The 13,604-nt window shown below is 40.6% G+C and overlaps 1 protein-coding gene across 2 annotated transcripts in view; it reads left to right on the top strand.

Annotated features, from left to right (window-relative positions):
* The first annotated feature begins 12,660 nt into the window (after positions 1-12,660).
* The window catches only part of MAML3 (mastermind like transcriptional coactivator 3), a 367,191-nt gene continuing 366,247 nt past the window's right edge, over positions 12,661-13,604 (top strand). Inside the window, exon 1 of one of the 2 annotated variants that reach the window (XM_030563794.1) lies at positions 12,661-13,346. In XM_030563794.1, coding sequence (XP_030419654.1) covers positions 12,885-13,346 — 462 coding nt within the window. In that variant the 5' untranslated portion in view covers positions 12,661-12,884. The remainder of the gene's footprint in view (positions 13,347-13,604) is intronic. The other variant, XM_030563793.1, reaches the window with a different exon arrangement.

Genomic DNA, 13,604 nt, shown 5'->3' on the forward strand with positions numbered 1-13,604 from the left:
AGAATGTGGGGGAAGAAATGGGACTGACTGGGTAAAGAGAACAGGACAAGGAACTGGGTAGGGAGGAGACACTGCATTGAGGGAGACTGGAACTGGGAGCCATTAAGGAGGAGGAACGTGGGCCTGGGGGCAACTGGAGGCTATTAGAGGAGACAGATCAGATGAGAAGCCAGGATGAAAGAACTGGGATAGCTGGGCAAGGAGACTGGGGACAAGAAGATTGCGGAGAGGGGGGGCTGGGAATGTCTGCTACTACTCTCATTTACATGGTTAGCTCAAGTGGCAGAGGCCTCTGTGATGCACCTAAAGGGTCCAGCCCTGCTGATGACCCATATGGATGTCAGTATATCACATCACAAGATGGAATTTCTGTTTTTGCTCCTTGCTTTTTTTTAAATCTACAAAACGACATACCCACACACAATACATTCAAAGAACATAAAAGTTGTAAGTTCAAGCAGTCAGCAGTTAGGAAATGCTTAATTAAAATTAGCTTTGCAACATTAATTTGTTCCTTGTGCATATATGTGATGATACATCTTTAATTACATGACTTCATGCTATTTTCTCCACAGGACTCCTGCTTCATTCACTGCACAGAATGGCCCTGCTCTGGGGATGAATCAGGGCTGTGTTGTGAAGGAGGCTGTTGCCTGTAGGATCCCTGTTTTATATGTTACAGAAATTGGAAGGTGTGCAGTTATTGGGGCCGGGGACTGCAGGAAGAGAAAGGATGGTCTCATGGTTTAGGTGTTTGAATGCTGCCTTGGAGAATTGGATTCTATACCTGCCTTTGCCATAGAGTACCTATCTAGTCAAGTATCAGAGGGGTAGCCGTGTTAGTCTGGATCTGTAAAAGCAGCAAAGAGTCCTGTGGCACCTTATAGACTAACAGATGTTTTGGAGCATGAGCTTTCGTGGGTGAATACCCACTTCGTCGGATGCATATGACATGCATCCGACGAAGTGGGTATTCACCCATGAAAGCTCATGCTCTAAAACGTCTGTTAGTCTATAAAGTGCCACAGGACTCTTTGCTGCTATCTAGTCAAGTCATTTAAACCAAACTTTTCACAGGTGGTCACTAATTATGTATTCCTTATTTTCTGGGTTCCTGACTAGAGACTATGGGGTATGATTTGCAAAAGTGCTGACCACTCACAACTGTAGCTGAAGTCAGAGGAAGCTGTTCTTTGAACACTGTCCATTTCACGAAAGTGCTATATAATGCCAAGTATTCTGAAAAATCAGGTCCTAGATGTCTCATAGTGGAAACTTTTTACCTTAATCTCTCTCTGCTTCAATTCCCCCATCTGTAAAATGGGGTTAATAATATCCCTCACCTCACAGAGATGCTGTGAAAATAAATTCATTCATGTTTGTGAAGTGCTCAGATACAGTAGTGATGGCTGCCACAGAGAAGCCCATAAAAAAAAATAATTCAGCATACAGAGCAGGATTTAAATAGCATGAGACCATACACTGAACAATGAGGAGAAAACAAAATATGAAATAGCTACTCATTAAGTGAGCACTGTCCATTCTGTGAACTGAACGAGACAGGAGTCTTGTGGAAAAACCAGTATGTTATGATGTAATTAGAAAATGTAACATAATTAGACCTGGGCAACATTTTTCAGACAAATAGTTTATTCTCTGAAAAAAAATGCCATTTCATTTGACCTGAAACTGTTAGCAAATGGGAAACACATTTGCTGAATAGTTACCGCTGACAACAACAACAAAATCAGGCTAGCTTAGCAAGGAAGGTTAAAGTGATGGTGGTTGCCCTCTCTATAAATTTTAGCCCAGTGGATGTGGGAGACCCAAGTTGAGTTTCCCCTGCTCTGTGATGTGGAGAAGGATTTTGAACTCGGGTCTCCCTCTTCCCCACGTGAGTGTCTTAGCCACTGAGCTATGGATTATTCTAGGCTGGCTCTCTCAATCTCACTTGTTAAACTATTCCACTTTGTATAAAATACTTGATTAGTCATTGGGCAAGAACAAGAGAGAGAATGACTCCATAACCCAGGGTAATGGAGTGGCTAGGGTAATTGCCTTGGAGGAGAGAGACCCATGTGCAAGTCTCTGCTCCAGTTAATATTGAATTGTTTATACAAAGGGCAACAGCTTCAACAGGAGAGATTGAGAGAATCACCCCCACTCCCTAAGAATAGCCAATAGTCTGGTGGTTTGGACACTGAGTTGGGGGGAGCCCAAGTTGAAATCCTCATCCACATCAGTTAGAGAGGGGAACTGAACCTGGGTCTCTCACATATTGACTGAGTGCCCTAACCGGAGAGTTAAAAGTTATGGGGGGGTGTACCACCTCTTTCTCCTCTGAATGTGGCCCCCTTTAAAGATCCCCAGAAACAAAATGCTTCAGGTTGAATGAAATATTGAACAATGTTTAACCTGAAACAGATATTTTTGATTTGCTGAAATCTTTTTGAATTTTCTGATTTAGTATGACACACACAGATTTTTTTTCTGATATTTCAGAACTGCCAGCAACTTGAAAAATCAGTTATTTACTCAGCTCTAATTATAATCCATACACATAAGGGGGCCAAATTAAGGTTGTGCAGACAAACTTAATTCTGGCATTTCCTAACTCTTGAGTGCTTGACTTTGCAACCTTCATAAAGTTCTTTTAATGTATCTTTTTTTGTGTGTAATATATATGTATATTTATTGATTTTATCTATAACAGTTTCAACAAAACAGTGATATTTTCAGTCAGCACATTGGCAGGATAAGGGAAATATACCACTTACCTTTCCATAAGAATGAGCATATATATCTTCCAAAGAATAGCTGTTGTAGAAAATGGTCTTTACCTCCGTTTCCCTATAATTTACAAATAAAAAAAAAGTCCCATTTCAAAGCTAAATTTGATTGCCAATGGCAAGAGTCACAGCACAATTATCAGTCCTTTATATGAAGGATGGAAAGTAGCTTTGAACAGGTTGTCAATATTCTGGCTTGGAAATTTCAAAGTGGTCACATTCTCACTCTAAACCTATTGTAAATGGCTGACAGTTAGCATCCGTTGCCACAAAGGGAAATTAAGTTAATTTTCCCTCCTGGCTTTTTTATTCACCAGAAAGGCTGGAATTGTTTAAAATCTGTTGTCTGTTGTTGTTTAAACAAGAATCTAAGTAAACTGAAATGGGCAGAAGGTTTTATCCAGGAGACCTGAGGAGCAATGGGCTAATATAGGGAGGATGTATTGAGCCTCCAAAATGAAGACCAGATCAGCTCTTGTGTGGGAATATCTACTGTAAAATACTGGAAACCCTGTGAAGTGTCGCTTGTAGGGTGTCCCTAGCATTGTTCCTTCCAACCATAATGGTGAACCCTGCAGAAACAGAAGATCCCCTGAACTCAGAGTGCATCTTGACAGGGGCTTAGGCCACATGGATGCCCATGTACTGTTTTTTCTTCTCTCCTGTCTTTCCGTTAGCTCTTTCCAGGGACATCTCCTCAAGCTGGTGGCCTCAGAGCCAGAATTTCACCAGAAGAATGGGGTTCAGAACAGAGTTGTAGGGAAGCTTAACTTTGATGGGATAGTGGGAAGAAAATACCCAGTCTAGGTCCACTCTCACCTTATCTCACTGCTCCACATTCCTGTAAAGACCCTGTCTAGGGGCTTCCATGCAACTTGGGCAAAGGGGTCAGAACACCACAGAATGGTACTGTTCACTTTCCTTGGCCCCAGCAGGAATCCACTGTGTTTTTGTCCTCTTTGCCTCCATGGTACCTGTCTCCATGTCCTGTGCAGTCCTGCAGTTTATATAATGTATGAGGCCTTGTGTTAATATTATGCTAGGTATAGAGTTAAAGGTAGCTTTGAATTTGGACTGTTGGGATTAAAAGCAAAATTTCAACTCGATACATTTTCCCATAAGGCTTGGCCTGGGCCTCTGGTCCTGCACTAGTGACACTTCGTAGGTGAGGAGAAGTTGGTCACTTGCTATATCTTTTCAGAGACTGGTGGTTACTATTAATGGATACCTGACAACCTGAACTGCTTTCTGAAGCTCATTCAGAAATTCCCACTCCAACAGCACATGAAAAGTCTTGCTATCAGGGGCAGTTCCAGACCCCAGCACGCCAAGCGCGTACTTGGGGCGGCAAGCTGCGGGGGCGCTCTGCTGGCGCCTTGCCTGCGGAGGGTCCGCTGGTCCCATGGCTTCGGCTAATGGCGTGCCTGCAGGAGGTCCGCTGAAGCCGCGGGACCAGCGGACCCTCCGCAGGCAAACCACTGGAGGCAGCCTGCCTGCCATGCTTGGGGTGGCAAAATCCCTAGAGCCGCCCCTGCTTGCTGTAAAAGGTATAATTGTTTGTTTGTTTGCTCTAGTTAGAAGTGTGATGTAGTACTGTCCAAAATGGCATTCGGTGTCTTGTGGCTGCTACTCTTGTGTTAATAAAATCTGGGTTTAAAAATGGTCACACAAAAGGAAATTAAGAATTAATCTCTCATCTGCAAATATAGGCTACTGGTACGCTACTGTTAGCCTCTCACTGGAAAAAGAAAAATAGCCCCAACTGTAGAGGAATGGCTCAAATAATATGGGAGGTTGTTATGGAAAAATTAATGCACCAATTACATATCCAGCAAAATAGACAGAGGCCAAATGGATACTTAGATATTTGGTTACAATTTATTCAATACTCAGATGAAGTACATTCACCTGCACACACACAGACACAAAAAACCCTCTAGCATGTGACCAATTTTTTTAATATTAACATTTGATAGACATGCCTCATCTATCTGTTAAATATGCGTAATCAGAGATTTCACTCAGTTTAATAAAATCACTAAAAATGACATATCATGGGTGTTGTAATTATATCTCTGTTTCTGCATAATGTCTCTTTAAACAAAAGCTCATAGTTGTGATAATTGTTGTTTTTTGTTTCTGATATTAACCTGGCAAGGATTTGTAAACCTATTAAACTTTCTAAATAAATAAATATTTTTTAAAAGAAATCTATCCAATCTGCCTGAAACAGTTTCTCATGCAGTAAAGAATCATAGTAGTAGTTTTTTAGTTTTGTTTTTAAATCCAGGGAAACTTTTTTTGCTCATTGCTGTCCTTACTGCTGGCTTTAGATAGCTTTCTCTTCGATTGCTACATGAAACAAGTAAGTAATAAAGAAATAAATAGTTGGAATTTTCAGCTCTAGCTCTAATCCCCCAAAAGAGAAGAAAATGAAAAATAGTCTTCTCTAAAGCTTCACATCAACAGTGTTTAAATAGCTGTTTTTCCCTCTACTATCAGGTCTCCTGATGTTGCAAATAAAAGCTCATCTTTTTAAAATGTCTGTTTTATTTTGGCTTTTTCTAACCTGTCTGAGTTACTCTCATGGACTCTTGCCTTGAGTACAGTAATAAATCTGAACAGTCTTTTAATTTTGTTGACCAAATGTAAGGAGTCACAACACAGATTTCACGTACATATTTATGACTATGTAATATTTATATTAGCTTTCAGAGGTCCCACCCAAGATTGGGGTCCTGTGGTGCTAGGCACTGTACAAACACCTCTGAAGACACAGTCCCTGCCATGGTGGTGGAAACCTTTTAAGAGCATCTGATCTTGCTGAATGTCTCCTTTCTTGAGTTGAATATCTCATGAGATCTTCTGTTCTTATGAGACTTCTACTTTGGACCATATAGGAACAAATCTAGATAATAGACTCCCTTCAGTTTTGGACCTTTCCTTGAAACAAACAACATAGGGATGGATTTAACGCCTACAAAAAAAAACATTTGGAGATTGGATTTGAAGTTCCAGTTGTGGCCTCTCTCTAGTCAGAATAGAGCCGCTAGCCTCGATTCAGAGAAGTACTTCAGTACATGCCTAACTTGAAGCATGTGAGTAGTCTCATTGCAGAACCTCTATTGAATTGGGACATTAGATAATAATGTTGAGCTAAACATATGGAAAAACTCAGAAAACTCTTAGACTCCAATTCTGCAAAGAGATTCATACAGGCACACCCATGTGCCTATGCCAAGCCCTACTGAAGTCAATCAGTGGGGTTCTCTGAAGGTGCAGGGATAAACCAGATCAGGCCCTCAGTTATGTACCGTAGGGACAATATGGACCTTCAAGACCTGGCATTACTTTGACTGCTCTAGTATGAGTCTTAATGAGTAGACAGACATGCCAATAATTGCCTAAAAGCATTACTATTTACATTAAATTATAAGAATTGCTAGATTCTAGATTATCATGCTAAAGCTTTTAAATTTTATGATGGTTAATCTAACTACCTCTAGTTTCTCTGTTGCCCGTTTTTTCACTTTCTTGTTCTCCTTCTCAGCTACTTCAGCCTTTTCCCATAAATGCTTTAGAGCAATTTATTTTGCACCATACTTAGTTCATCACTTCCAGAACTCCTACAGCTTTTGATGTTCTGGAAGCCAGAACTCATTTCTAGCCCAGCTGTCTTGTGAATTTCAGCCATGTTGCTAAACTGTAGTTGTGTTTCACAGATACTTTTCTGAAGTATATTTTTTATCCATCCCCAACTTTATGGTGGCATTTCCCCTGCACTCCAGTGAATATTATTGTTCCTTTTTGCTAGAGCTGTATATAAGGAACACGCAGTAAAATAGTTTTCAGCAATAACTGAGATAACTCTGATCTGTTCAGTTAAACAGAACAGAAGCCAAATTATGTTTCTGGAGGAATCTTTACAGAACATTTCTCTGTGTGTAGTAAAGCTTTTTTTCACATTTCCCAAATGTCTCTGTTAACAGGTTTTTGGAGTTATATTCAGTGATTGCATTGAGTTGTTGATACCATTTTAGCCTTCCAGCAGAGGAGCCCTTACTATGTCATCCATCGATTTAGACATAAGCCATTTAATTACTGCAGAATCCTTCAGAAAGGTTCCTATCCAAGCAACCATACTGAAGGTTAATCGGCAGCCTGCTCTGGGTTGAAACTTTCAGCCATAACAATTGCAGGTCCCAACCTGATTGGGAGCACCAAGCACTAAACTGTGGTCTCTTGAGTACAGTGTGATGCACATGTTATCTGTATGATGGTATGTTTAATGTTGTCCAACTACTGGGCAGACAGCTCAGCAGGCAAAGGAGTTGTTTCTGTGTGTTTGCACAACACATTTTTCATGTTATTTATGAAGCTCCTCCTACTAATATGACTAGATAGATTATCTGTAAGGATGTAATTGTTCTAAAGCCATTATTGATTAAATGCTGAGATGAGTTATTTTTTCAGAAACTGCTATTGGAACAAGCTTAGGCTGTATTTGCTGTCAGCCAAGCAGTGATGTTTTTGTGTCTTCCTCTAAATTCCTCTCCCAGCTGGGTTCTTTCATATTTCAGCATTAAAATAGATTCTTCCTAATTAGACAGATCTCTGTCGTGATAATCATCTTGAGAACTTAGGTGGTATATTCATATCATATCTTTTTGCAAATCAGGCATGTACTTTATAATGTTTAAAAATTGTAACTCACTGAATAGCTCCTTTAACAGGCAATTGTCTCCCATAACTAGTAATTAGTGTCCTGTCAGTTGATATCAGAAGGCATTAGCGTTCAACTGCTAACATCAGCAAATTCATCATATTGCTTATAATTGTGATATATATTTCCTTTAACTATCCAGTTATTAAGAAGGCTTTCTAAAGATGATAATGTTTGCATGAAAGTGTATAAAGCAGATTTTAAAACCACACAAGCTAAATTACTACATGCAAAGTAAGTCCACAGTCATAGACTTAGTTCTGGCACACACATCTATCATAAATCCATAAACAAGTCTGTGCTCCTTTCTGATTAGAGAATGGAGTTGATTGGTCAAGGTTATGGAGAACATCTGTTTTAATGACAGCGGTTAGTACGAGAGCAGCACTCTGAGACCTCTCAGGTTTTGTGCTGTCAGGGCCAAATCCTGAAATTATTTTTCAGTATTTATTCACTCAGACACATTAGCTTACCAGCAGTTTTGCCTTGAGTAAAAATTGAGTTTAAAAACTTCAGGACTTTGTCCTGAGTGTTTATAGATGTTAGTATTCATCTTTATAAATATCCTTTGATTAAAAATTACACAAGAAATAAATACTGAAATCTAATCTCTAACAAAAACGCCAGCTGAAAATAGTTTGTTTTTGAAATCTGGCTACTGAATTACCACAGTTATAAAATAGGACAGTATTTAGGTAGCAGTTTTCAATTATTTTCTGATGGAACTTAGATTCAACTGACTATATTAAAATACAAGGATAATGCTGTATTTTCTTATAAATAGGTATAATGCAGAAAAATAAGGACATCAACTGTTAGTGCTGAAATGAGTGAGGAAATATAGTGATATACCTTTACTCAGCTCCAGTTTAACCTCTGCAAAAAAAAAAAATCTCTTTGGAGCAGCAACCGCTACTTTGATTATATTCAGATGTTTTGCACTAAAGTAATGATTGATATACCTGCAAAACTTTTAATACTGAAAGCCAGTTAGCATAAACTAGATCCCAAATGATGCTAATCAACTTATCAGCCTTCAGGCTATGCAGCCTATCAGACCAAGATACAACAGCTGAAAAATTCAAAAACTTCGTAACAGCAAGTATGCTGGAGTCTAACTACAACAGTTCAACATAGACTTTATAAAGAATGTGTTCACTACCAAAAGATGTACATTAAAAGATGAAATATATTAATGTTCTGCATAGTTTTAAAGTGGCTATTTAAAGAAGAAAGAAGAAATCCTTTACAAAGTACCTCAGAAAAAGTGATCTGTCAGGCCTGGTCTACACTAGCTTATGTCGCCCTAACTCTATGCTACAATGGTGCTCCATCGACTTAATAACGCCATCTTGCGAGGAGCGCAGTAGTTAGGGTGACACGGTGTCTGTTGACGGTCAGCCCATGGGGCTGACAGTTTGGGTTGTCAGTCCCCAGGTGGGGATGGGGGGGTGTCATCTGTGATCCTTGTGCAGGGCTGCCAGCTTGGGTTGCCAAGTTTCAGCTCTCAGTGATCCAAAGTGACTTACTTAAGTGCGCTCCAGGTGAGGACGTGCACTGCTGACAGGAGCATAGTGTGGATGTGAACCACCCCTTTAATTACGGCGGTGGCTGTAGGGCGATTTAACTTAATTCGACTTAATTTTGTAGTGTAGACAAAGCCTCACCTTAGGGCCCCACTCCAGCAATGAGTGCTACCTCCATGGGGCTTTAGTGACTTAATTTGGAGTTCTGCCTAGGTACTGGGGTCTGACTTTGTGGAGCTTATTATAGGATCAGGATCTAAATTAGTAAATAAAAAAACAAGCAGATTGTTTTTCTGTTTTCATTAATGTATCTGTCTCAGGTTTTACATAGCACCTAGCACCGTAGTACATAAGCACTGAAATTAAATAAAACAATAATTCACCAAGTCCAAATAAAATTTCTCACCTTTAAATTACTTAAAGATGGAGAACTAATGTTTTATTAAGAAGGTGTGTTACACATTATACATAATGGGCCACATCCAGTCTGGACCCATTCAAGTCAATGAAGTTGCAGTTGCTTAGATTAGTTCTGAAGTTGGCCTGCTGCATCAAAGGCAAAGCAATATATACATTTTTCTTTTCTGTTTTTTGTTATTTTAAATTTGTATAACATTGATAATTCTCTACCTCCCTCCCAGTTTCCATTCATCTCTCTTTTTTTATTTTTCTATTTTTTGGAATGAACTATATACCCTTTGGAAGTAAATAGCACCAGTTTAGGCCAGAAAACGTAGCTTTGTGGTAGTCAGTGTGTTACCAGCATTCTTCTTGGCCTGATCTAAGGCCCACTGATGTCAATGGAGGGAGTCTTTTAATTGACTTCAGTGGCCTTTGGATCACGCCCCTTTTCAGTAGCTCTTCCAATAAGCAGGCTGGTCAGCTGTAGGGCATACTACAGAGAAGTTCCTGAAGCATGGTTCAGAAGCTAAGCACGGCCCTCTCATTTCCTGGTCCTTGACCTGTTAGGCTGCCATTTTACTACGAAACTTCTTAACTTCTTTACAAATGTATTTTTCAGGAACTTTTCTTCAATTCTTTTCTATCTTTTCATATTGTTGTAAGACACAATCCACACCTATGGCATTGTATAAATAATATATGTATATATGCTTGCAAGTATATTGTGTTCCTATGAGGCTCATGGGAGAGAAATACTAATAAAGACGTCCATAATAGAGCTTCCTCTCTACTGTTATACAGCGTTTCCAAATGGATAGAGGAAGTGCTGTTTGTAAATGGGAAGGGAATTCAACTTCTCACCTGACTCCTTGGTCCCTTCAGAGCAAAGAGATACAACAGATTATGCTCTAGAGCAGTAATTACTGATCAAGGAGAGTCGTAAATAGTTTCAGCCTGATTCTCAACTTATTTCCAGAGCTGAAGTTTTAATATGGGGAAAAAACTATGCTCATTTACCCCATAGTCCTATATACTTTGCAAAAAGGGAATAACTGCAGTAATTTTGTATTTTATTTGTCCACCATGAAATACTCTTATACCATCTTAATAATATGTTGCAATTACAGAGAACAGTAAGTATTCAAAAGGCAAATTTCATGTTGCAGAAGTGCTTAATGAAGAAAGAAAACTCCTCCTGATACTGGGTTAGAAATAGTATCCTATGCTAATCTGCAGAAAGGCCAGAAATGAAGATGGTTTCAATCAGATCTCATGACTAATACTTTAAATCCAAATTTTTTTTAATTCCACCTACATTTTATTAAATTTGAGCATTTTTACCCTAAATAAATTATTCTGTATTGGTTTTGAAAAATATGGAATCAGAAGGACATTAATTAGTGTTATGGTTCCATTTAAAGCATGTCTTGTGCTGCTAGCTAATCATAAAATAGGATATTTAGTTAAAATATTTAATTTAATATTATTGTGTCTGTGAAATGGTTTAATAGCAGGTTCCTGGGATGTTATTTTTGATCTGTTAATCATCAGTGCTGAATATGGAGGCACCCACTGTTCGCTTGGAAAAATGTTTCTGCTCAACGTATCATGTTTCTTTCCTTGTTTTAAAATAGAAAGTTCAGATCTCTTTATTGGAGGGTCAGCATTCCTTGCTTTAATTGCATTCATTGTTCAGCAATTTGAACATAAGAGGAACATAAATCACAAACAATTTTTGAAATTTTACTTGTTTTCTCTTGTGTTTGTCCACTACAGACTGCAGAGTTGTGTATTTCCTCCAGTTCTAGTCCATGAAATCTGCAATCTTTCTGCTTGAGTTATTTGCTGTTAATTACTTCTGCTGTCAATAGCCTTTAAGGTCCATAACATTTTATTAACATTTGTTATCTTCTAACCTAATAGCCTGTTTATTTAATCTTGAATATTTCTGAGGCAAATATGCCTGGGCTTTAAGAATAAATAAATTTCTTCTAGTTGCCATCATGTGTATCCCCTATTAGCTCAATGCAGGTTATCTTGTATATCTTCCTGGGAGGGGACAGAGTTTAATTAAATGTCCATTCTCCCTGACTATTTTTTAAAGGGGGGAAGTGGATGGGGTGTATGTGAAGAAGGGACTTTGTTGCTTGGCTTATTTTAAAAACAGTCGCTTATTTACCTTTTCCTTTCCACGTGGATGGGGATGATAGACAACGGCTGAAGCTCCAGTATTTCTGCGTGGTCATGCACAAGTTCTGCAATATAATGCATAAATGTATAACAACTTGCGCTTGCTTGAGACAGTAGGTTGCACTGAATAAGGGAATCAAGCACAAAGGCACATTCTCACACAGGTCAGAAGTTGATTGAGGGCCGTGCAATCCCCTTCCCCTCCCATATCTTTCTTGTTTCTGGCAGCCCTGGTTTCTAGTCTAGTGCAAGGTAATAAGTACTAAACGTGGGGGGAATTAGATGGGGGATTGCCACGTCCGCTCCTGCTGGGTTTGGTCCGCTCCGGGTTTTGCACCTTGTCCCCGGGTCTGCCTCACGGCCTGGAGGAGCTACTGCTGTGTTTACTGAGCGCTCTTGTCCTGATATCACTCCGCTGGCATGGAGGAGGAGGAGGAGAGCACTTGATCATTGTGATGGTGGCAGTAGGAGCAGGAGCAAGCAAAGCAAAGCATTAGGCTGTATCAGCTCGGCGATTGCAAAGACTTCAGCGATCCACTTTTTCAGATCGCCCGGATTGTTCATGTGTTTATTTCCCCCACCCTGAGGATTTGCTATTTAGGTTCCTCTTGAAATACAACTGAGCAGCCAAAGTACTCAGAACACGGTGCGGCATAAACACCAAAACTTTTTTTCTGGAAGGAAAATACAATAAGAAAGCAGCTTTGCTTGTCTTTTGATGCTGTGCAGTGTGAGTGCGTGTGGTGTGTGTGACCAGCGTATGCCTTTGCTGGATGTGTGTATGTGTTTGTGTGTGCATGCATGTGGAAGGGTGCGTGTGTTTCTATATTTATACATGGGGAGAAAAGTCTTTGGCAAAATCTCCGGAAAACTCCTGGAATTTATTTTGAAATAATGGATTATAAAAAAGAAAAGGGAGGGCAGGAACTGATCTGAGCTCTCTTGGAGTTTGCAACCCGAATTGCTGCTGCTCACTTTGTTGTGATTCTTTTTACGATTGTGTATCTGGTGATGATAACCTTTTAGCACTTTTGTCTTTTGCTCTTTTATATAAATACTGGAGATTTTCGTAGAGGATCGTCTGGGGGAAGAGAAAAAACATTCACCTGGGATCGCTCTTTCCCTTCTACTTGTTGGTGTTTCCCCCCGTGGTTCACTAAAAAGTATCACCTCAGGACCCCAGAGGAGGCTGCCTGTGTGTGTGTGAAAGGGAGGATAAAAAGTTCTTCCAAAATAGTGTGCCCGGGGAAGAGGATGGGGGATTTTGCAGCCCCCGCTGCCGCCGCGAATGGCAGCAGTATTTGCATCAACAATAACCTGAACAGCGGCCTCAGCGGGGCTGGTGGTGCCGGTATCGGGGTTAATAACTCTCCCCACGGTCCTCCTGCTACTGCTCCCAGCAACAATAATACTAATAGCAGCGGCGGCGGCGGCGGCATTCCCAAGCACAGCACCGTGGTGGAAAGGCTAAGGCAGCGCATCGAGGGCTGCAGGAGGCACCATATCAACTGCGAGAGCAGGTACCAGCAAGCCCAGGCGGAGCAGCTGGAGCTGGAACGCAGAGACACGGTGAGCCTCTACCAGAGGACCCTGGAGCAAAGGGCCAAGAAATCGGGCACCGGCGGCGGCGGGAGTAGCAAACAGCAGCATCAGAGCAAACAGCAGCAAGATGCCGAGTCTGCCACGGCCGAGCAGAGGAACCACACTCTGATTATGGTAAGGGACGGGGATGGGGCTGGCGCTGTCCGCTTGGAGTTATTGACTTGGCTGAACGGGAGCTATGACTTGGGGGGGGGGGGGTGAAGGGGGGGCTTGGCTAAAGCAAAGAGGGGAGAGTAAACTTTACTCATATTCAGTGGGGTACAGGACACGCGTTCTTCGCAGATTGCAAGTTGGAGAAATATACGGTCTGGTAAGAGCTTGCCGAGACTCTTGAGACTGTAAAAATAAGTGTGTGTGTGTGGAACTTTCCCA

This window comes from Gopherus evgoodei, chromosome 5 (genome assembly GCF_007399415.2).
Source record: "Gopherus evgoodei ecotype Sinaloan lineage chromosome 5, rGopEvg1_v1.p, whole genome shotgun sequence".
NCBI classification, from domain to species: Eukaryota; Metazoa; Chordata; order Testudines; family Testudinidae; genus Gopherus; species Gopherus evgoodei.